We start from the raw sequence: 24,707 nt of genomic DNA on the forward strand, positions 1-24,707 counted from the left end.
TGTGGAATTTGTTGCATTGAGTAGCTGTGGAGGCCAAGTCATTGGGTGTATTTAAGGCAGAGATAGGTTCTTGATTAGCCAGGGCATCAAAGGGTATGGGGTGAAAGCAGGGGAGTGGGGATGACTGGAAGAATTGAATCAGCCCATGATTGAATGGCAGAACAGACTCAATGGGCAGAATGGCCTACTTCTGCTCCTATGTCTTGTGGACTCCCCTGACAACGCACCGATTTCCTGCAGGGACACCAATCTTCAATTCGCCTGTCTCCAGAGCCATGAGATCTCAGTCCTCCAAAGGCAATCTGAGCTCTTTGGCCGAGCCCTTGGCATGCTGAACAACAGCCAGTTATGAAACCCTGACAGCGGGTCCCATTCCCATAAAGAACCGTAGTCAGCATGTAACTCCAGGTCAGGATCTTCAAAAGAACTTTGAAAGGGAAAATAGAGAGATTAAAGATGGAAATAGAGCTGTTTCTGAAGATTCAAGTAAAGGAGTTGCTGTTAGGCACCAGTAAACCTCCTAAGCTCCTCCTTGTGTCAGTAAGTAAATAAACACACTTCAGTGAGTACAGACTGAGCCATCAAACTCCTCATACATTAACCCTTTCATTCCCACAATAATTCTCGTGAACCTCCTGTGGACCCTCCCCAATGTCAGCACATCCTTTCTTAAGGCTCAACACTGTTCACAATTCTCCAGATGCAGTCTGACCACTGCCTTATAAAGCCTCAGCGATACATCCCTGTTTTTGTATTCTAATCCTCTCAAAATTAATTCTAACATTGCATTTGTTAGAGTAGCCATAATCTTGAATGGTGGAAAATTCTTAAAGGGCAGGAGGGGTGATGCCTGCTATTTCCTGTACTTTGTGTATAGTGTGATCTATGGTCATAAGGTGTAGGAGCAGAATTTAGGCTATTTGGCCCATTAAATCCACCCAACCATTCCATAATGGCTGACTTATTATCCCTGTCAACCCCATTCTCCTGCCTATCATAACCTTTGATGCCCTGACTAATCAAGAACCTATCAGCCTCTGCTTTTAATGCACCCAGTGACGTAGCCTCAACAGATATATGTGGCAATGAATTCCACAGATTCACCATCGTCTGGCTAAATAAATTCCTCTTCTAAAGCGATATCCTTCTATTCTCAGGTTGTGCCCTCTGGTTCTGGACTCCCTCACTCTAGGAAACTTCCCCTCCACCTCGACGCCATCTTGGCCTTTCAATGATAGGTTTCCTCCCTCATTTTCCTAAACTCATGTTAACCCCTTCATTCCTGGAATCATTCTAGTGAACCTCCTCCAATATCAGCACATCTATTCTTAGCTAAGGGGCCCAGAGCTGCTTGCAGCACACCAAGTGGGGTCTGATCAATGTCTATAAAGTCTCAGCATTAAATCCTTGTTTTTAATATATTAGTCCTCACAAAATGAATATTAACATTGCATTTGTCTTCATCACCACTAACTCGACTTGCAAGTTAACTTTCAATCAGATTTCACACCCCTCCTCCCCCACCCCTGCCTGGAACTCCAGTGAGTACAGGCCCAGGGCCTTCAAATGCTGCTTGTCTGTCTCCTTTAACTGTCCCTATTTTGGTTGCAGGTCCTGATTTTGACCCTCCGGGCAGCGTTTCCTAACGTGATCCGTTTCTGCTGCTGTGCCTCCATGATCTACCTGGGCTACTGCTTCTGTGGCTGGATCGTGCTGGGACCTTATCACAAGAAGGTGTGGGGACACAAGCAAGGGCGATGCAGCCCCTGGCGGACCAAGTTTGGGGAGACTGCAGAGCAGATAGTTCCATAGTGTCCTGGTTACTCAGGATTAGCTTGATTTGCCACATGTATGGGGGGAATATAGGAAATGTGTCATTTGTGTTAATGACCAACACAGTCCAAGGGTTGTGTGGAGGCATGCTCCTACTGCCAACATAGCATGCCCGCAACTCACTAACCCCAACTACTGTATACGTATTTGGAATGCGGGAGAAAAAGTTCTCCCCGTGACTGCATGGGTTTCCTCCAGATACTCTGGTTCCTTCCCACATTTCAAAGACACTAGTGTTTGTGAATTGTGGCCATGCTGTCTGCAGGCACCAGAAGCATGGGAGGATGCTTGTGGGCTGTCCCCAGCACATCCTTGGACTATTGGTCTTTGACACAAACATTGAAACATCCAGTGAAATACAATGTACATGTAACAAAGCTAATGCCTTTTAACCCCGCCCCCCCCCCCACCACCACCATCACCACCACCACCCTGAGGCCAGCTGCCCCCTCTGGCCAGATTAGTCCCTCAGACATGAGGTTTTCCAATGCTAGAAATCCAGAACAACATACAGATTGCTGGTGGAACTCAGTAGGTCGGGCACATTCATGGAAAAGGGTAAACAGTTGGCATTTTGGGCCAAGACCCTTAATTATCCCATGTTTGAGGTTCCTTCTTCAGCCCTTTACCTCTTCCACCTATCACTTCCATCTTCTCACTTAATTCCCATCACTTAGCCTGTCATCCTTCCCTCTTCTCCCCACCAGCCCCCTCCCACCACCTTATTCTGACCTCTTTCCCCCTTCCTTTCCAGACCTGAAGTGTCCTGGCCTGAAATGTCGACTGTTTATTCATCTCCATAGAAGCCTGTTGAGTTCTTCCATTTTGTGTGTTACTCGGGATTTCCAGCATGGTGTCTGAGTATCACAGCCTTCAGCACATCTAGTCCATGTTGATTCCCATTGATTTGCACCCAGACCATAACCTGCCATAATCTCCATGCAAACAATACGTGGCAAAGGCAGAGTCACTGAAAGAGAGTCTGCAGGCTGTGGAGTTGGTCAGTGAGGCAAGCGAAGCCACCCATGTCACTCCAGGAGCCCAATGCAAGAACTCTTCCCGAACCTGGCAGCAGGGGAGATAAGACCACCTGTTTCCCCTTAAGTGTTTCAACTTTTACCTTTAACCCATGACCTCTAGTTCTAGTCACATCCAACCTCAGTTTAAAAATTTTAAAAAGCTTGCTTTCATTTACCCCAACTTGTTCATTTGGCTATGTGCCATGTCATGACATGAGTGATCATTATCTTTGAACAAACAAGAAAATCTGCAGATGCTGGAAATCCGAGCAACACACAATACTGGAGGAATTTGGCAGGCCAGGCAGCACCTAGGAAAAGAGTACAGTGGATGTTTCGGGCTGAGACCCTTCAGTAGAACTGGAGGGGAAAATGCTGAGGAGTAGATTTAAAAGGTGGGGAGAGGAAGAAACACCAGGTGATGGGTGGTGAAATCTGGAGGGGGAGGGATGAAGTGAAAACCGGGAAGTTGATTGGTGAAAGAGACAAGGCCATGGAAGAAAGAAAAGGGGGAGGAGCACCAGAGGAAGGTGATTGGATGGGCAAGGGGATAGGTGAGAGGGAAAAGGATGAGAAATGAGGGAGGGTGGAGGGGCATTACTGGAAGTTGAGATGTTCCTGCCATCAGGTTGGAGGCTAACGGACGGAATATAAGGTATTTTTCCTTCAACGTAAGTGTGGCTTCATCACGGCAGTGGAGGCAGCCATGGATAAGCATATCGGAATGGGACTGGGAAGTGGAATTAAAATGGGTGGTCACTGGGAGATCCTGCTTTTTCTGGTGGACGGGGCATGGGTGCTCAGTGAAGTGGTCTCCCAATCTTCGTTGGGTCTCGCCAATAAACAGGAGGCCACATTGGACACGGTAAATGACCCCAGCAGACTCTCAAGTGAAAGGTTGCCTCAACTGGAAGGACTGTTTGGGGCCCTGAATGTTAGTGAGGGAGGAGGGTTAGGGGCAGATTGTTCTGCTTGCGAGGATAAGTGCTAGGAAGGAGATCAGTGGAGAGGGACAAATGGACAAGGGAGTCACGAAGGGAGTGATCCCTGTGGAAGGTAAAGTGGGGGGGGGGGGGAGGAATGGTGTGCTTGGTGGTGGGATCCTGTTGCAGATGGCAGAAATTTCAGAATTGTGCTGGACATGGAGGCAAGTGGCCTTGGCAAATTGCTAGACATATCTCCATCCATTACCCTATCTATATCCTTCATAGTTTTATATACCTCTATCGAATCTCCCCTTATTCTCCTGTGCTCTTTGGAATAAAGTCCAAACGTATTCGTTATTTCCCTGTAACTTGTGTCTTCCAGTTCTGGCAACATCCTTGCAAATTTTCTCTACCCTCTTTCAGTCTAGTCTTTCCAGTAGTGACATCTGCACAATCTCATGTTCATGATCCAACAGCTCAGTTTTTTTGTTTCATTCCTCATGTTGATGAACAATTTGAAAATGTGTCAGTCATCTTTAATGATCTGCTTGGACAATTTGGGAATGATTCTATGCCTGTTTCTTTCTCTAGTTTCGATCGTTGAACATGGTGTTGGAGTGCCTCTTTTCTCTCATGAATGGCGACGACATGTTCTCGACCTTCGCTTCAATGCCGGACAAGAGCTACCTGGTCTGGCTGTTCAGCCGGCTTTATTTGTACTCCTTCATCAGCCTCTTCATTTACATGGTGCTGAGTCTCTTCATCGCCCTCATCACTGACACCTACGAAACCATTAAAGTGAGGAGCTGGGGCCACCTGCCCACAGATGGAATTTGTGGTTGTCTGACAAATGCTCCCAGATGAGAGAGTCCAGAGGAGGTTCAGGAGAATAATCCCAGAAATGAAAGGGTTAACCAGAGCATTTGATGACTCTGGGCTGTACTTGCTGGAGTGTAGAAGAACGAAGGGGTGGGGGATCTCATTGAATGGCCTAGATAGAGTGGGCTTGGAGAGGATGTTTCCGATAGTGGGGCTGTCTAGGACCAGAGGGCACAGCCTCAGTAGAAGAACAGGAGAAATTTCATTAGCCAGAGTGGTGAATCTGTGGGATTCATTACTATAAACAGCTGTGAAGGCAGTCATCGGGTATATTTACTGATAGGTTGTTGATTAGTCAGGGTGTCAGAGGTTAAGGGGAGAATACAGAATGGGGTTGAGTATAATATTCCATGATGGGGAGGCAGAGCAGACTTGATGGGCTGAATGGCCTAATCCTGCTCCTATGTCTTGTGATCAAACTCCTTGCATATAGCTGCAGGAAGAGAGCACTGATCGGTGGCACCGTACATGGATGGCCACACTACTAGCCCCTGTGCTCAAGTGGCAAAATCAGCATTTCAAGCAACATCTGTGCTGGGAAGGAATTGATATTTCACATTGGGACCCTTCAGAGGATTCCCTCTGGTTTTGGAGAAAGGGGTGGGGTGGGGTGAAGAGGCCACTGCTTTGTTCGGTACATACCCAGGCGCACAACGTTTCTGTTCTGTTCTTTGCTTCAGCTTTACCAGCAGAACGGGTTTCCACAGACAGACCTGCACATGTTCGTAGCAGAGTGTAAAGACTTGCCGGAGTCTGGGAGGTACCGAGTGGAAGAGGAGGTTCCTTTCTCCCTCTACTGCTGTTGCAACAGGTGAGTGCGGGAAAGGTGGCCGTCGGGTCCAAATGCTAGCCTGTGAAAGGTGAAACTGAAACAGTAAATGTTAGAAACACTCATAATGAGACAGAATCAGGATTGGGTTTAAAGTCACCAGTAGTGTTGTAATGGCAGTAGTTCAATGCCATAGGTTTAAAAACTATAGATTACAATCAGATATCCCTTTCCAATCCTGTGCAGTGGACCCTTATTACCAGGTGGTGATGCAGCTAGTTAGAATGCTCTCCATTTTTAAAATTTGCAAGTGTCTTTGGTGTGACATACCAAGTCTCCCAAACCCTTAATGAAATATAGCTGCTGTCGTGCCGCTGTTGCAGTTGCGTTGATGTGTTGGGCCCAGGACAGATCCTCAGATGTTGACTGTCGACTGGTGACACCCTGATGAGGAGAGGGCTGGACTGCCAGCACCTTTCTCCCAGGGCGGAGGAGGTTAACAGAGGGTGTAACTTGGAACAGTACAACACAGGCCCTTTGGCCCAAATGTTGTACTGATCTTTTAATCTACTCCAAGATCAATCTACCCTTCCCTCCAATGTAACTATCATTCATGTGCCTCTCGTCTCTTAAATGGCCCTAATATTCAAAGTACATGCGTCGCCATCTACAACCCTGAGATGCATTTTCTTGCAGGCATTCACAGTAATATTTTAGATAAATAAATTGGGCCTGCCTCTACTACAATTGCCCCTGGCAGCATGTCCCGGGCACGTACATACTTCTAACATCCCCTATACTTCCCTCCAATCATAAAATTGTGGTTCCTCGTATTAGCGGTTTCCACCTTTTTGTGGGGGATGGGTGTGGGGAGATTCTATGGGTGTCCACTTAATCTATGCCTCCTGTACACCTCTATCAAGTGACTTCTCATCCACCTTCCCTCTAAAGAGAAAAGCTCTAGCTCTCTGAACCTATCCTCGGAGACGTGCTCTGTAATCCAGGCAGCATCTTGGTAATTCTCCTCTGTGCCCTCTCTAAAGCTGCCACATCCTTCCTATGAGGGGACCAGAACTGAACACAATATGCAGATTAAGGTGATTGGCTTTTCTGTTCTGATATTCCTGGTTGACCTTTCTAGACCTAATGCATTAGAAAGGGGTCAATGGATGTCAAATATTAACTAAATGCAAGTACTTGCTCCCATGCTCCTACACCCATTCCAGCCTGAGTCAATTGATCTGTTAGGGCACAGTTACAGGGATGGGGACAACTGCCCACAGAAGCTGTTGGTTCAAGTTGCTGATACTTTCAGAGACGTCACTGGAATTCTGAGAGTTGTAGATTAGACTAATTCATATTGGACCTTCTGTTAGTCATAGTCATACTTTATTGATCCTGAGGGAAATTGGTTTTCGTTACAGTTGCACCAACCAAGAATGGAGTATAAATATAGCAATATAAAACCATAAATAATTAGTAATATGTAAATTATGCTGGGAAATAAGTCCAGGACCAGCCTACTGGCTCAGGGTGTCTGACCCTCCAAGGGAGGAGTTGTAAAGTTTGATGGCCACAGGCAGGAATGACTTCCTATGACGCTTTGTGCTACATCTCGGTGGAATGAGTCTCTGGCTGAACGTACTCCTGTGCCCACCCAGTACGTTGTGTAGTGGATGGGAGACATTGTCCAAGATGGCATGCAACTTGGACAGCATCCTCTTTTCAGAAACCACCGTGAGAGAGTCCAGTTCCTTTGTGTTTTCACCCAGTCTTGCTGGTTGGTGGGTTTGGGGTTTGTTCTTGTTGCTGTTCTCTTCATGTGGGTGATCTGTTGGCTTTTGTGCAAGTTGTTGGGGGGGGGGTTCGGTGTTTATTTTGCAGGGGGATTGGTGCCTTTCAATTACTTCTATGGCTATCTGGAGAAGACATCTCAGTTGTATTTTGCATACATTGATAAAATGAACCTTTAGGAAGGAAATGGCGGGGGGGCGGGATGGTGTGGAGAGCAGCTACTTGCTACTGAATAAATTTGATTGCAGATTTGGGTGCCACAGTAGCATAGTGGTTAGCACAGCTTGGGGTGTTGAGTTCAATTCCTGCTGCTATCTTTAAGGGGTTTGTATATCCTCCCTGTGAACACGCGTGTTTCCTCTGGCTAATGTTTGAGATCAGTTTTTCCCCCTCCTACATGAGCTGATGAGCCCCATCTGCCCAAAATGACTGGTTTTAAGGTATCAGTAATCTGCCTTTGCAACTTCTCCTGTCAGTAGAAACAGTTCTGTTGGGCTTGGATACTAAGCCACATGTGAAGGAGAGGAGTCGTACTTGGTTGTCAGAGGCTATTTGAGATGAATGCCATTGAGAGCATTTAATAGGTAGTAGGAGTTTATCCCCACTATTGCCCACACTTGCCTCCCTTCCCCACTGGCTATGATGACTTTAAGGAACCCCTGGTACACCTAGGCCTGGGAAATAGGCTGCTTCTGCCTGCTGCTCTCTCAGACCCACTGGTAAATGATGTCTACCTGTTCAACGTTAGTTTGACAACTTGTGGTGTATCACGGGGCTTGTATCCTTTTCCCTTTTTGTTTTACAGGTTGAAGTTAAAGACATAGAAACCTGACATTCTGAATCTGTGCAGGAGAGAAACTCTGACAATGGGTGAAGTGAATGGTGGGGGGGGGGGAATAAATTATCTGTTTTTATATTCACTTCGGTTGGATATGTGACTTGTTCCTAAGCTGCAAAAGGCCCTTGGACTAAGGTGACCACATCCCCCTCTGTTCTGAAGGAATTGGCTGTGCCGTTAACCAGTCCAGACCAGGACAGGTAGTGTACATATCCAGGACTGTGACTTCAACTGAAGTTGTCTCAAGGTCACTTGGCCTTGTGTCATCTTTAACCTCGAGCATTTGGACCAGAATCCTTTAACTTTATGGCACTGGAGAAGAAAACAGAAGTCTGGATGAGGGGCTTTTGAGCTTGCTGAATGGGCTGAAGGGTATTATACACTGTGACCATGAGGAAAAACACTCTTTGTAACTAGAATAAACCACTGTGTGTTTGAGTTTGAAAACCTTAGTCCTTGTGTAAACCACAATAAACGCTGGAAATTGCTGGTATTGGGGTCGGTCTCTGCTAACTCCGTTGTGTATTTCTGCTCACTGTCTGTGTTCCTTTCTGTTGGCACTGGGGACTGAAGGGCACAAGTTGAACGTCACTTTAGTTGGTTGGATTACTCAAAGGTGTCCCTGAATTCTGGTGATAAGGAAACACTCCACTGGACTGGATATTTGTCTCTGAATTGTAAAATTGTCTATAATTCAAGTATTTGTTTTTAACTTAAGAACCATGTATAATTGAGAATTAATCTGTACTGAAAAATTTGACAACAGACCAGGGATGTTGTAAATTAAGCCTGAGAGGCTTGTCTTTTGGAAGAAAAATAAATCTCTCGCCATTTGGTCTAAATTGTCTCCCTCATTCATTCTATAGGGTGGTTAATACAGCATATGGTGTGTTGGCCTCCTTTAGTTGGGGACTTGAGTTGAAGAGCAATGAGGTAATGTTGCATCTCAATAAACCCTGTTGGACCACATTTGTCTGCCTGGATTAGAGCACGTCTTGAGGATTGGTTGAGCGAGCTAGGGCTTCACTCTGCGGGGATGTCACACCTTTTTCGAAGAACTATTCTTTTATCCTGAGGTTGCTCTGTTCTACAACACTCCCCAGGGCCCTGCCATTTACCATTTCCTGGTCTGGTATTAAAGGGTTTAGGCAGAAGTCAGACCATACACCAGCATGGGTGAGTGAGCTAGTCTTTGTTGACCATACAATCTACGTTTGTAGGAACAGGCTGATCTTTGTACATGGCCGGGTATGTACAAGGACAATGGACAGAGTGCAGATTCTTGGGGAAAGCTCCCTCTGTCAGGCTGGCCTGGGTCTCCATGTGCTGCTGTTCCTGGTCTTTGGCCTGATGGGTTCGAGCCAGCAGAGATGTTTATTAAAAGTCTCCATTCTTTGAGCGATTTAAATTTGCATTTATAAGTCCCCACTAAAGACTGCTAGCAAACAGAATAATTAACCCCTGACACACAATCTCAGTTCAAGAGAATGAACGAAAACTGATTTCATGCATATTTCATCTTTGCTTCGCAATGATTATTCTGACAAATATTAGAATTCCAAACATTTCAGGCCAACAATATGTGTTTATGCCTCCGATGTTAATCTCATGATATGAATGAACTCATGCCAGCCTGCTCTTGCTGATCCATGTTAATGTTAACATTTGGAGCTCCCGTCTTTGGTTCTGAATGTAAAGGGAGCATTCAGAGTCTGGAGGTCCTGTACTCATCTACAAACATACCCACTGTCTGCAGCCCAAGAAAATATTTGGTCGCTGTCAATATACAAAGGAAAATGAAGACTGAGACTGGCTTTTAATGGAAATGAGAAATCAGCCTTTAGCTCCTGAGGAGGAAAAAAAATTTGAAGGCTTCTTTGTTCAAAGATAAATATGCCTGAAGAGGCTTTATTCTCCAGTAAGTCATTTTGAGCATTTGAAATATATGATTGTTTTGCCTACTTTAATTTGGCCATTGTCAGTGATTCGGCTGCCCACATCCAAAAAGTTTCCTTTCAGGCAGTTTCTCGGGATGTGGGATTCACTGGGTTGTCATGTAAGCCCTTCTAGGAATTGATATACTGCAGATGCTGAAAATCTGAAATAAAGTTCAGAGTATATTTATAGATAGATAGACATACTTTATTGATCCCGAGGGAAATTGGGTTCCATTACAGCCGCACCAACCAAGAATAGAGCATAAATATAGCAATACAGAAACCACAAACAATCAAACAACAAAATGCAAACTATGCCAGATGGAAAATAAGTCCAGGACCAGCCTATTGTCTCAGGGTGTCTGACCCTCCACGGGAGGAGCTGCAAAGTTCGATGGCCACAGGCATTTATTATCTAAATATATATTTGGCAGCATTTACAATACTGAGATTCATTTTCTAGTGGGCATTCACAGTAGAACAAAGAAATAGAATCAATGAAAAATTACACACACAAAAACTGATACTTAGTGTGCAAAAGACAAACTGTGCAAATATGTGAAAACAATAATTAATAATGCTGAGAACATAAGTTGTAGAGTCCTTGAAAGTGAGTCCATAGGTTGTGAAATCAGTTCAGCATTGAGATGAGTGAAGTTATCCACACTGGTTCAGGAGCCTGATCATTAAGGGATAATGACTGTTCCAGAGCCTGGTGGTATAGGACCCAAGTATCCTGTACCTCCTCCCTGATGGGGATGGTGGGGGACCTTGATGGTGCATGCTGCTTTCCAGTGACACTGCTCCATCTAGCTGTGCTCAATGGTTGGGAGGGTTTTGCCTCTGGACTGAGCCGTGCAGATTTTTCCATTCCAGGGCATTGGTGTTCAGGACCTTCACTGAGGGTGCTGACCTGGGCACTGGCTAGGGAGAAGATGACCATTCAAAAAAAAAGGCTAGGTTTGTCAGTCAAGCTTAGCCTACGAGGACTCTCATTTCACATCGCTGGCCTTGGATTGAGAGATGGTATTTTTAACAAGTCAGCTGTTGGCTGATTTACGTAACTAGAGAGCCTCAAACCTGTTATTAGATTATCGCCACATCCTGACTCCGCCTCTCCGTCCTGGGCTCAGCCCTGAGTAATCTACCCTGAAATAAAACCTGGGACTGCCAGCTGGACACAGTATGTCATATCCAGATTTGTTGGTTGTCTGTCGTATCCAACGATGACAGGAGGGTTTTAAAGTGGAAAAGCCGTTGCCCTGGGGGTAGTTCCGCTAGTCGTGGAACATTGGAGCACAGAAAGGAGCCTTTTAGCCCACCTAGTCTGTGCTGAGCCATTAACTACCGAGTCACATCAACCTGTATCTGGATCATAGCTCTCCATGTGCCTCCCGCCCATATACCTACCCAAACTTCTCTGAAATGTTGAAATCGACCCCACATCCATCGCTTCTGGCAGCTCATTTCACACCGTCACCACACTCTGAAGAAATTCTCCCTCATGTTCCCCTTAAAAAATTCTACCTTTCACCCTTAACCCATGACCTCTAGGTGTATTCTCACCCAACCTCAGTGGAAAAAGCCTATCTCTATCTCTCATAATTTTGTATATCTCTATCAAATCTCCTTCAGTCCTCTACGTTCCAGGGAATAAAGTCCTAACCTGTTCAATCTTTCCCTATAACTCAGGTCCTCAAGCCTAAGCAACATCCTTATGAATTTTCCCTGCGCTCTTTCAATTTTATTTACCTCTTTCCTGTAAGTAGGTGACCAAAAACTGGGCACAATACTCCAAATTAAGCCTCACCAACATCGTATACACCTTCAACAGAACATCCCATCTCCTGTACTGAAAACATTGATTTATGAAGGCTAATGAGTCAAAAGAGGAGAGTAGATATGAAAAGATGTTTTCCATGGTGGGAGTGTCTAGGACAAGAGGGCACAGCCTCAGGATAGAAGGGCGCCCTTTCAAAACAGAAATGCAGTGAAATTTCTTTAGCCAAAGGGTGATGAATTTGTGGAATTTGTTGCCACGAGCGGCTGTGGAGGCCAGGTCATTGGGTGTATTTAAGGCAGAGATTGATAGGTTCTTGATTGGACATGGCATCAAAGGTTACGGGGAGAAGGCCAGGAACTGGGGTTGAGGAGCAGAAGAAAAAAAGGATCAGCCATGATTGAATGGTGGAGCAGACTCGATGGGCCAGATGGCCTAATTCTGCTCCAATGTTTTATGGACTTCTATCTCTTTCACCTATCAACTTCATAGCTCTTTGCTTCATCCCTCCCCCTCCAAGTTTCACCTATTGCCTGGCATTTCTCTCTCCCCTCCCCCCCACATTTCAAATCTACTCCTCAGCTTTTTTTCCTCTAGTCCTGCTGAAGGGTTTTGGCGCAAAATGTCGACTGTGCTTTTTTCCATAGATGCTGTCTGGCCTGCTGAGTTCTTCCAGCATTTTGTGTGTATTACAGCCTTACCTTTCTTGCAATTGTCTTTACAAATTTGCTCCCCTAAATCCCACAGACTATTGGTTGGCCTGTAATATAACCCCATTAACCTGATTATATCTTTCTTATTCCTCACTTACACCCATAAAGCCTCACTGGATGGCCTCTCCAGTTTGTCTTGACTGAGCATTGCCGTGACATTTTCCCTGACTAGTAATACCACCCCACTCCCTCTGGACCTTGAAAATCCCTCCCTTAGTATCACCTTTCCCATTGTGTGACCCTCCCCTGGTGTTGCCTCCCAATAATGAGATTCTCCCTCAGTACCGCCTCTCTCACAGTGCAACACATCCTCAGTATCACCTCTCCCATAGTGTGATCCTCTTTTAGTACCAACTATCCCACCGTGTGACCCCCCCCGCCAGTACCACCCCTCCCACTGTGTGACCCTCCCTCAGTACCAACCCTCCCACAGTGTGACTCCCGCTCAGTACCACCCCTCCCAGTCTGACCCTCCCTCGGTTCCACCCCTCCGACAGTCTGACCCTCCCTCAGCACCACCCCCCCCACAGTGTGACCCTCCCTCAGTACCACCCCTCCCAGTCTGACCCTCCCTCAGTACCACCCCTCCCACAGTGTGACCCTCCCTCAGTATCACCCCTCCCACAGTGTGACCCTCCCTCAGTACCATCCCTCCCACAGTGTGACCCTCCCTCAGTACCACCCCTCCCACAGTGTGACCCTCCCTCAGTATCACCCCTCCCACAGTGTGACCCTCCCTCAGTACCATCCCTCCCACAGTGTGACCCTCCCTCAGTACCACCCCTCCCACAGTGAGACCCCACTCAGTACCACCCCTCCCACAATGTGACCCTCCCTCAGTACCACCTGTCCCATTGTGTGACCCTCCCCTGGTGTTGTTCTCCCTCCCACCCCACAGTGAAATCCTCCCTCAGTACTGCCTCTCCCACAGTGTGACACTCCATCAGTATCACCTCTCCCATCGTGTGACCCTCCCTCAGTACTCACCATGACAACAGCCTTCCTCTATCCTACATGTGCTGTTATAGGAACACCGTCTAATTTTTTTTTTCAAACTGGCAAACAAATTATTGAATTCAAGGGCCATGAGATAACGTTGCAGCTCTATGAAACCCTGGCTAGACCACACTTGGAATGTTGTGCTCAGTTGTGGTCACCTCATTATAGGACAGATGTGGCAGCGTTAGAGATGGTGTAGAGGAGATTTACCTGGATAATGCCTGGATTAAAGGGCACGACTTATGATTAGATAGATGTGTACAAGATGATAAGAGGCATTGATTGAGTGGACAGCCAGAGACTTTTTCCCCAGGGTGGAAATGGTTAATATGAGGGAGCATAATTTGAAGGTGCTTGAGTAAAAATATGGGGTGGATGTTTGTGGTAGGTTTTATTTATACAGAGAGTGGTGGGCGTGTGGACCATTCTGTCAGGGTGGTGGTAGAGGCAGATACATGAGGGATATTTTAAAAACTCTTAGATAGGCACATGGACGATAGAAAAGTGGAGGCTATGTAGGAGGGAAGGATTAGATTGACCTTAGAGTAGGTTAAAGGTTGGCTGAAGGGCCTGTACTGTGATGTAATGTTCTATTTTCTAGGACTCTGATGTCAGAATGCGGTTTCTGGATTTCAGTTCAGTGTCCAACACTATTGTCCCACAGACCTTGGTGAAGAAACTCCTACTCCTTGGTCTAAATACACCACTGTGCAACTGGGTGTTAGACTTCCTAACAAACAGATCTCAGATGGTCAGGAGGCACAACCACTTCTCCTTCCCCATAATCCTCAACATCTCGACATGGGTGCCCCCCAGGACTGTGTGCCGAGCCCATTGCTGTGCACTCTGCTCACACATGACTGCATGGCCAAACACCCAAGTAATCCCATAGTCATGTTGGCCAATGGCATGATAGTGGAGGGACTAACCAACAATGACAATGAGATGAGGTGGAAGACCTTGAGGCCTGATGCCAGGCAAAGGGCCCTTTCCCAAACACAAGAGATTCTGCAGATGCTGGAAATCCAGAGCAAAGCACACAAACTGGGGACTCAGCAGGTCAGCCAGCATCTATAGAAATGAACAAAGAATTGACATACCGGGCCAAGATCTTTCTTCAGGACTGGAAAGGAAGGGGGAAGATGCCAGAATAAAAAGCTGGGAGGAGGAGGAGGAGGACGAGGATAGATAGAAAGTGATAGGTGAAGTCAGCTGGGTTGGGAAAGGTAAAGGGCTGGAGAAGAAGGAATCTGATAGGAGAGGAGAGTGGACCGTGGGAGAAAGGGAAGGAGGAGCGGCACTGGGGAGAGGTGATGGACATGTAGGCAAAATTGTCAGAAGGCGAAATCGATGTTCATACCATCAGGTTGGAAGCAACCATGTCGTAATATGAGATGTTGATCCTCCAACCTGAGAGTTGCGTCATCGTGGCAAAAGAGGAAGTCATGGACTGATATGTCTGGATTAACAGTTATTTTATTCTCCTTTACAATGTGTACTGGAAATGACATTAAATAATCTTGAACATTTCTATGTTCTATGAACCAAAGTTCAGTAAGTACTGGAACTGTTCCACAGATGTGTATTTTGCACAGGTAGGGTCCAATCCTGGTTTGGGAAATGAACACATTATTTACTGAATCTGGTTGGATATCCTTGGGATAAGCAAGGTGCAGTCGAAAGTGATTCCCGTGTCGGATATCTGCAGTGTGTTGCAAGCCGAGCTTCAGTTACATGACTTGCTGTGCTGTGCACCGTTCCATCCCACTGGGGAACAGCTCCGGTCTCACAGCTGGGGAACGTCACTGGAGGTTCAGCTGCTCGGGAGATGGGTGTGTGTGGCTAATTGCACCATTTGCCAGTCAGAAGAACACACGTGCCTGTCAGTGACTTCTGTCCATGGGGATCACACCGGCCATGTTGTCTCGATTTCAAACCACATTCTTCCTCGTATTTTGGAACGTCGAACACAGTACAGCACAGGAATCGTGCGTTTTTTATATTCACAATGCTTCACACCAAAAACCTACAAACAATACTTAAGAATATATAAAAAACATGATTTAGAATTTCAAATTAAAATATTGTTATTACATTCTCAGAATAAGAATCAGGTTTAATATCATATGTCATAAAAATTGTTGCTTTTTATATAGCTTTTATTGACCTGTGCAGACACCCCTCCAAACCAGACACATTCAAGTCCCGGAGGAGCCTAAGGAACAGGCCCTGCAGCCTATCATGTCTGTGATGATCATGATATCATATTGGACTGCACATGTACATGGTCCATGTCCCTCCATTCCCTACCTGTTGATGTGACTGTCTTAAAAACCTCTTGAATATTGCTATTATATCTTCTTTCACCACTTCACACCTTGGCCCCAACTATACTGTACATTCTAGGCACCTACACTCCTTGTGAAAGTGAATGGTCTTGTTAAATCCGTATAAACTTCCCCCTTACCTCTCACCTTAAACCCATGCCCTCTCATATTTGACACCTCTACCCTGCAATAAAACACTACCTATCTACCACCTATAAAAGTTGCTGGTGAACGCAGCAGGCCAGGCAGCATCTCTAGGAAGGGGTGCAGTCGACGTTTCAGGCCGAGACACTTCGTCAGGACTAACTGAAGGAAGAGTGAGTAAGGGATTTGAAAGTTGGAGGGGGAGGGGGAGATCGAAAATGATAGGAGAAGACAGGAGGGGGAGGGATGGAGCCAAGAGCTGGACAGGTGATTGGCAAAAGGGATACGAGAGGATCATGGGACAGGAGGTCTAGGAAGAAAGACAAGGGGGGGGGAGCCCAGAGGATGGGCAAGGGGTATATTCAGAGGGACAGAGGGAGAAAAAGGAGAGAGAGAGAAAGAATGTGTGTATAAAAATAAGTAACAGATGGGGTACGAGGGGGAGGTGGGGCATTAGCGGAAGTTAGAGAAGTCGATGTTGCTTGAATTTCCAGCATCTGCAGAATTCCTGTTGTTTACCTATCTACTACCAGCAGGTTCAGGAAGAGTTATTACCCCTCAATCATCAGGTTCTTGGACTAGTGTGATAACTTTTCTCAGCTTCACTTGCCCCAACACTGAACCGTTCTCACAACCCACGACCTCCATTTCAAGGACTCTTCATTTCACATTCTCAACTTTTATCCTCTATTCCCCAACTAATGAAAGCAAGCACACGCTGTGCCTTCTTTACCATGCTGTACATACTACTTACAGGGAGCTGTGGACTTGCAGCCCAAGATCCTCCTGTGCATAAATACTTGTAAGGGTCCTACCATTTACTGCCTACTTTGCCCTTGGAGTCGACCTCCAACAATGCAACACCTCTGCCAATGTCTATGTTGTCTGCAGTTGAACCTCTGTACTAGACTGATGCACCTTGAGGGCTCAGCAGTCTCCTTTGTCTAAAATGAAGGAGTACCCCGCTTATTGTCATCCCACTGTACATATATACAACTAAACAAAACAATATTCCTCCAGACCACAGTGCAGCCACAAAGAATATATCACACTGCACATAAAACCAAAATATTACCACAAATAAGTTAAAATATAATTAAAATTGCATGTAAACAGTAACCCAAACAGTACTTTTTTTTCAGAAATTTTTCCCCATTTAGAAAGTAGTCCACGTCTTTATGCCTTCTTCCAAAGTCCATCACCGTGCACTTCTCTATACAATACTCCATTTGCCACTTCTTTACCCATTTTCCCAAGCTGTCCAAGACCTTCTGTAAACTCCCTGCTTCCTCAATGCTACCTGCCCCTCTACCTGTCTCCATATCATCTGCAAACTTGTCCACAAAACCATTAATTCTGCCATCCAAAGTATTGATATATAATTTGAAAAGAAGTAGTCCCAACACCAACCACTGCGGATTAATAAATAATAATAATAATAATAAAAAAACCTGCTTTATACCCATTCTTCAACCAGACTTCTATCCATGGTAGTATCTTTTCTGTAATGCCATGGGCGCTTATCTTGTTAAGCAACCTCATGTGTAGCATATTTGGGACTTCATCTTTGGAGACAGGCAGGTACAATAACAACTTTTAAAAGGCAGTTGGGCAGATAAATGGATTGGAAATGCTTAGAGCCAAGTTTCCCAACCATTTTTATGCCATGGACCCCGAGAGTAGGGGTTAGTATGGGCTTCTAACAATCTCTTTGACCCCCAACCATCAGGTAAGAGGTACTATAGCATTCGGACAAAGACTGTTAGGGTGGGAAACTGCATCTCCCCCCGGTCTATGAGACTACCGAATTCCCTGCCACCACCCAGTTCTTATCACGTCTGAAGTGCCAGTAACATATACTGTTTATTTTTTGACTCGTATTGTAAAAGCTCATTATCTGTTAATTTATTTGTGGTAGTATTACCTTATGTGCTGTGTGTGAGTTATATGTATTGTGTTATGCACCTTGGTCCAGAGGAATATTGTTTCATTTGGCAGTATACATGTGTACAGTTGAATGACAATAAACTTGAAATTGAACTTCACTTGGATGGGCAATTTAGTCAGCATGGATTAGTTGGGCTGAAGGGCCTGTTTCCGTGCATTATGACTCCAGGACTTCAATGATGGATATGACTCTGGCCTGTCAGTGACAATTGCATTCTGTGAATGAATAAAGAGGTAATTAGGATTTGTTTAGATTGAGGTCACATGTTTAGAGAATTGAATTGAATTGAATTGACTTTATTTCTTACATCCTTCACATACATGAGGAGTAAAAATCTTTATGTTACATCTCCGTCTAAATGTCAAGTCAAGTCAAGTCAAGTCAAGTCACTTTTTATTGTCATTTTAACCATGACTGTGGAACAATACACAATAAAAACGAGACGACGTTTTTCAGGACCAGGTGCTACATGAACAATACAAAAACTACACTGAACTACATAAAACAACACAAAGCTACACTAACAACAGGAATTCTGCAGATGCTGGAAATTCAAGCAACACACATCAAAGTTGCTGGTGAACGCAGCAGGCCAGGCAGCATCTGACGAGTGACGAAGGGTCTCGGCCTGAAACGTCGACTGTACCTCTTCCTAGAGATGCTGCCTGGCCTGCTGCGTTCACCAGCAACTTTGATGTGTGTTGACAAAACTACACTAGACTACAGACCTACCCAGAACTGCATAAAGTGCACAAAACAGTGCAGGAATTACAATAAATAATAAACAAGACAATAGGCACAGTAGAGGGCAGTAGGTTGGCGTCAGTCCAGGCTCTGGGTATTGAGGAGTCTGATGGCTTGGGGGAAGAAACTGTTACATAGTCTGGTCGTGAGCGCCCGAATGCTTCGTTGCCTTTTGCCAGATGGCAGGAAGGAGAAGAGTTTGTATGAGGGGTGCGTGGGGTCCTTCATAATGTTGTTTGCTTTACGGATGCAGCGTGTGGTGTAAATGTCTGTAATGGTGGGAAGAGAGACCCCAATGAGCTTCTCAGCTGACCTCACTATCCGCTGCAGGGTCTTGTGATCCGAGATGGTGCAATTCCCGAACCAGGCAGTGATGCAGCTGCTCAGGATGTTCTCAATACAACCTCTGTAGAATGTGGTGAGGATGCGGGGTGGGGGATGGACTTTTCTCAGCCTTCACAGAAAGTAGAGATGCTGCTGGGCTTTCTTTGCTATGGAGCTGGTGTTGAGGGACCAGGTGAGATTCTCTGCCAGGTGAACACCAAGAAATTTGGTGCTCTTAACGATCTGTACGGAGGAGTCGTCGATGTTCAGTGGAGATTGGTCGCTTCGTGTCCTCCTGAAGTCAACAACCATCTCTTTTGTTTTGTTCACATTCAGAGACAGGTTGTTGGTCTGCACCAGTCCGTTAGCTGCTGCACGTCCTCTCTGTATGCTGACTCGTCGTTTTTGCTGATGAGACCCACCACGGTCGTGTCATCGGCGAACTTGATGATGTGGTTCGAGCTGTGTGTTGCAGCACAGTCGTGGGTCAGCAGAGTGAACAGCAGTGGACTTTATGGTAATTTGTAATAAATAGTATGTACAACGGGACATTCAATATAACGTAGAAATACAATTGTGTCAGCATGAGTTAATCAGTCTGATGGCCTGGTGGAAGAAGCTGTCTCGGAGCCCGCTGGTCCTGGCTTTTACACTGCAGTACCGTTTCCCGGATGGTAGCAGCTGGAACAGTTTGTGGTTGGGGTGACTTGGGTCTCCGATGATCCTTTAGGCCCTTTTTACGAACCTATCTCTGTAAATGTCTTGAATACTGGGAAGTTCACATCCACAGATGTGCTGGGCTGTCCGTACCACTCCACAGAGTTCTGGCGATTGAGGGAAGTACAGTTCCCAGACCAGGCAGTGAAGCAGCCAGTCAGAATTCTTTTGATTGTTCCCCTGTAGAAAGTCCTTAGGATTTGGGGACTTATGCCAAATTTCTTCAACCATCTGAGACCATAAGACCATGAGACCATAAAACATAGGAGCCGAATTAGGCCATTCAGCTGATCAAGTCTGTTCCGCCATTCCATCATGGCTGATCCAGGACCCCATACACCTGCCTTCTCACATATCCTTTGATGCCCTGAGTGATCAGGAAACTATCAACTTCCACTTTAAATATACCCATTGGCTTGGCCTCCACTGCAGTCTGTGGCAGAGTATTCCACAGATTCACTACTCCCTGACTGGAAAAATTCCTCCTTACCTCTGTTCTGAAAGGTCACTGCTCAATTCTGAGGCTGTGCCCTCTAGTTCTGGATACCCCCACAATAGGAAACATTCTCTCCACATCCACCCTGCCTAGTCCTTTCAACATTTGGTAGCCCCCGTGCATTCTTCCAGTGAGTACAGGCTCAAAGCTGCCAAACACTCCTCATATGTTAACCCCTTCACTCCCAAAAACATTCTCGTGAACCTCCTCTAGATTCTCTCCAATGACAACACCCCTTTCTGAGATATGGGGCCCAAAATTGTTGATGATACTCCAAGTGCAGTCTGACTAGTGTCTTATAAAGGCTCAGCATTATCTCCTTGTTTTTATATTCTATTCCCTTCGAAATGAATGCCAACATTGCATTTGCCTTCTTTACCACAGACTCATCCTGTAAATTAACCTTCTGGAGTTTTGCACGAGGACTCCAAGTCCCTCAGCATCTCTGATGTTTGAACCTTCTCTCCATTTAAATAATAGCCCACACTATTGTTCCTTTTACAAAAATGCATTACAACAGAAATAGGGTGAAGCTCTCTCAGAAAATTGTGAGTCACCATCACTATAGAGAATTCATCACATTGTAAGGACACCGTGTGACAGATTGTAATGATCAGAATTGTACTTTGTTTCTTGGTAAGGTCACCCATGCCAAACAGGTCAAAGAGTAGAGGCCAGAACAAGAGTGGTCCACCGGTCCTCCAGGTTTGGAGGTTCAACTCAGGGCTAACAACCCTCACTGATAAAACAAAACTGTTACAGAAATAGCAATGAAGAATCCTTCTACATCTCTTTGGCCAAGGATAGACCTTAATTGTTGCCCTAAACACCAGTGGCATAACATGCACTAAGTAAGAAATCCGGGTGGAGGGGAAGAAAGTGTCCCTGAATCGTTGAGTGTGGTTGTTCAGGTTCCTGTTTCTCCTCCCCGATGGTAGTAATGAGAAGAGGGCATGACCTGGATGCTGAAGCCCTCAATGATGGATGCCTTCTCCTTGAGGCATTGCCCCTTAAAGGTGTTCTCGATGGTGCGGCAGGTTGTTTTTGGAATGAGTCTACAGATACTAATATGCAGCATGTGTATGTGTGTGTGTGTGTACGTACACTGGTATACAGCAGACAGGGAACTGGCCAGTTTCTGTGTTCACTCTGAAATTCTATGTAACTATTCAATGCTTTTCAACTTGGAAACGTTGGCCATGGTTTAAGGTGAGAGTGGGAAAATTAAAATGAGATTTACTAGGCAAATATTTTACAAAGACCATGGTGGCTGCCTGGAAAACTTGACTGGAGAGGTGATAGAAGCAGATAAAATAGCAAAGTATAAGTTGCAGGAATAGACCAGGGGTTCCCAACCTGGTGTTCACGGACTCCTCAGTTAATGGTTGAGGTTCATGGCATACAAAAGGTTGGGAACCCCTGGAATAGAAGAATAAGAGCCATGTGCTGACAGAAGGAATTAATTAAGTAGATTTGTGTCTTGGTCAGCCATGATGGGCCAAAGAGCCTCTTCCGTTTTTTATGTTCTGTTTCTATTTTCACTCTGCTCCAGAAATCTCTGCAGGGAAAGTATATTCAGTAGTTCACTAGGAGGATAAAAGATCTTTATTTTGCTGCACTGAATAATGTGCCCAAAATGAATGCTCAGTAAAGGATGTGATTTATTTTTGTTGTCATTCTGATTAGTATTCAGTAGAACAAGTCACCTGAATGAATAGTTCAGAGTCTGATGTGATCTAATGCTGATGTCAGGGGTTACGTGGGTTGCAGTTTATCCGACTGTCATCAAATGTCAGGCAGATTTTTAAATGTTTTTTGTGACTGTATATTTTCCTGCGATTGTAACTATATATACTATGTGTTGTGTACTGTGTTTCACCTTGGCCCCGGAGGACTGCTGTTTTGCTGAGCTGTATTCACATGTACGGGTGAATGACAATAGTCTTGAACTTGAACTAACACTCGTGTGTGCCGTCCATTACCCTGTGTTGCTGATTAGATTGGTCAGTCTGTTGTGAAAATGTACGACCACAGACGGTGACATGTTATTCGGACTCCACAAGCTTGTAAACGTCACTCAGCTGTGAGGTGTGACATTGGCGCTGGATACAGTCCTCATGCAGACTTATCACCACGAGGAACCTGTCAGACCCATAGAGGCAACACACATCAAAGTTGCTGGTGAACGCAGCAGGCCAGGCAGCATCTCTAGGAAGGGGTACAGTCGACATTTCAGGCTGAGACCCTTCGTCAGGACTAACTGAAAGAACAGCTAGTAAAAGATTTGAAAGTGGGGGGGGGAGATCCAAAATGATAGGAGAAGACAGGAGGGGGAGGGATGGAGCCAAGAGCTGGACAGGTGATTGACAAAAGGGATATGAGAGAATTGTGGGACAGGAGGCCCAGGGAGAAAGAAAATGGGGAGGGGGGGGGAACCCAGAGGATGGGCAAGGGTATAGTCAGAGGGACAGAGGGAGAAAAAGGAGAGAGAGAGAAAAAGAATGCGTGTATATAAATAAATAACGGATGGGGTACGAGGGGGAGGTGGGGCATTAGCGGAAGTTTGAGAAGTCAATGTTCATGCCATCAGGTTGGAGGCTACCCAGACGGAATATAAGGTGTTGTTCCTCCAACCTCAGTGTGGCTTCATCTTTACAGTAGAGGAGAACGTGGATAGACATATCAGAATGAGAATGGGAATGGGACGTGTAATTAAAATGTGTGGCCACTGGGAGATCCTGCTTTCTCTGGCGGACAGAACATAGGTATTCAGCGAAACGATCTCCCTAGGCCTCTTGTCCCATGATCCTCTCATATTCCTTTTGCCAATCAACTGTCCAGCTCTTGGCTCCATCCCTCCCCCTCCTGTCTTCTCCTATCATTTGGATCTCCCCCTCCCCCTCCCCCTCCCACTTTCAAATCTCTTACTAGCTGTTCTTTCAGTTAGTCCTGACGAAGGGTCTCAGCCCAAAACGTCGACTGTACCTCTTCCTATAGATGCTGCCTGGCCTGCTGCGTTCACCAGCAACTTTGATGTGTTTTGCTTGAATTTCCAGCATCTGCAGGTTTCCTCGTGTTTGTGTTTTTAGAGACCCAGCAGTTTTTAGAGCTGCTGATGTTACTGCTGACGTTAACCACAACGATATTTCAACTGTGAGTCCTTTTGTAATTGTCTTACCCACGTTAAAGTCATTAGAACTCTCGTCCCAAGAGAGTTTCCTAAGACAGTCACTGATCAAGATGGGGATTTGTTGACATTGAGGGCGACAAGGTGATTAAAGGAAGGTGGGACTGAGGTGAAAGGTTCTTAATGAATGGTAAAGTAGGAGGAGAGAAGGGAAGATTAAAGATTAAAGACTAAGATAATAAAACTATAAGACACGGGAGCGGAGTTAGGCTATATCACTGATCCGCCATTCCATCATAGTTGATTTATTATCTCTCTCAACTCCATTTTCCTGCTTTCCTGTAATCTTTGACACCCTGATTAATCAAGAACCTATCAACCTTCACTTTAACTATACCCAATGACTTGCCCTCCACAGCCACATGTGGTAATGAATTCCAGTTTCATCATGCTCCGGATAAAGAAATTCCTCCTCATCTCTTGAATACAAGGGATATCCCTCTATTCTAAGGCTGTGTCCTCTGGTCCTAGACTCAACCACTACAGGAAACATCCTCTCCATACCCACTCTTTCGAGGCCTTTCAATATTTGACAGGTTTCAGTGAGGTTCCCCCTCATTCCTCTAAACTGCATCGAGTACAGGCCCAGAGCCATCAAATGCTCCTCATACTTCCTCTGGATTAAATATTAGTTTTATTTGTCACTTCAAAACGTGGAGTGAAATGCGTCGTTTACGTCCACGACAAACACAGTCTGAAGACGTGCTGGGGGCAGCCCGCAAGTGTCGCCATGCTTCCGGCACGCCCACAGCTTACTAACCCTGACCTGTACGTACGTCTCGGAAGGTGGGAGGATACCAGAGCACCAGGAGGAAACGCGGTCACAGGCAGAACGTAGAAACTCCCTACAGACAGCGGTGGAAATGCTAACCGCTGCCACTGAGAGGGAGAAAGGGTGGGCGAAGGAAGGTGCTGCTGAGAGGAAAGGTTCTGTTCTGTTTCAATGTTCATTGTTGGCAGGAGTGAGATCTGGAGGGGGGGTTATCTGACCAAATGGGGTGTGACTGAGATCTGGGGGTGGCAGTTATTGAATGGGGTGGGGCTGAAATCTGGGGGCATACTTGTCTGGAAGAAAGGGGTGGAGCTTATTTCTGGGGGCAGTATCAGCAGAAAGAGGCGGGGCTTACATGCAGAGCAGCAGTTATCTGAAAATGGGGCGGGGCTTAGATCTGGGGGCGTGGTCGCCTGAAGAAAGGGGCGGGGCTTAGATCTGGGGGCGTGGACGCCTGAAGAAAGGGGCGGGGCTGAGTTTTGTCCGTTGGAGGAGGGGGCGGGGAGCAAGGCATATCTGCGGCGCGTATCTCCTGGGCAGCCAATGAGTGCTGGGTTTACT

The 24,707-nt window shown here is 45.8% G+C and overlaps 1 protein-coding gene across 4 annotated transcripts in view; it reads left to right on the forward strand.

The window, feature by feature from the left end:
• The window catches only part of LOC140206253 (mucolipin-3-like), a 71,265-nt gene extending 62,376 nt beyond the window's left edge, over positions 1 to 8,889 (forward strand). For 3 of the 4 annotated variants that reach the window (XM_072274576.1, XM_072274577.1, XM_072274573.1), the window contains exons 11-14: positions 1,612 to 1,734; positions 4,370 to 4,576; positions 5,338 to 5,468; positions 8,026 to 8,889. In XM_072274576.1, the coding sequence (XP_072130677.1) occupies positions 1,612 to 1,734; positions 4,370 to 4,576; positions 5,338 to 5,468; positions 8,026 to 8,044 (480 nt within the window). In that variant the 3' untranslated portion in view covers positions 8,045 to 8,889. Of the gene's footprint in view, positions 1 to 1,611; positions 1,735 to 4,369; positions 4,577 to 5,337; positions 5,473 to 8,025 lie in introns of those variants that run through there. The other variant, XM_072274575.1, reaches the window with a different exon arrangement.
• Positions 8,890 to 24,707: the final 15,818 nt, after the last annotated feature.

This window comes from Mobula birostris, chromosome 12 (genome assembly GCF_030028105.1).
Source record: "Mobula birostris isolate sMobBir1 chromosome 12, sMobBir1.hap1, whole genome shotgun sequence".
NCBI lineage: Eukaryota > Metazoa > Chordata > Chondrichthyes > Myliobatiformes > Myliobatidae > Mobula > Mobula birostris.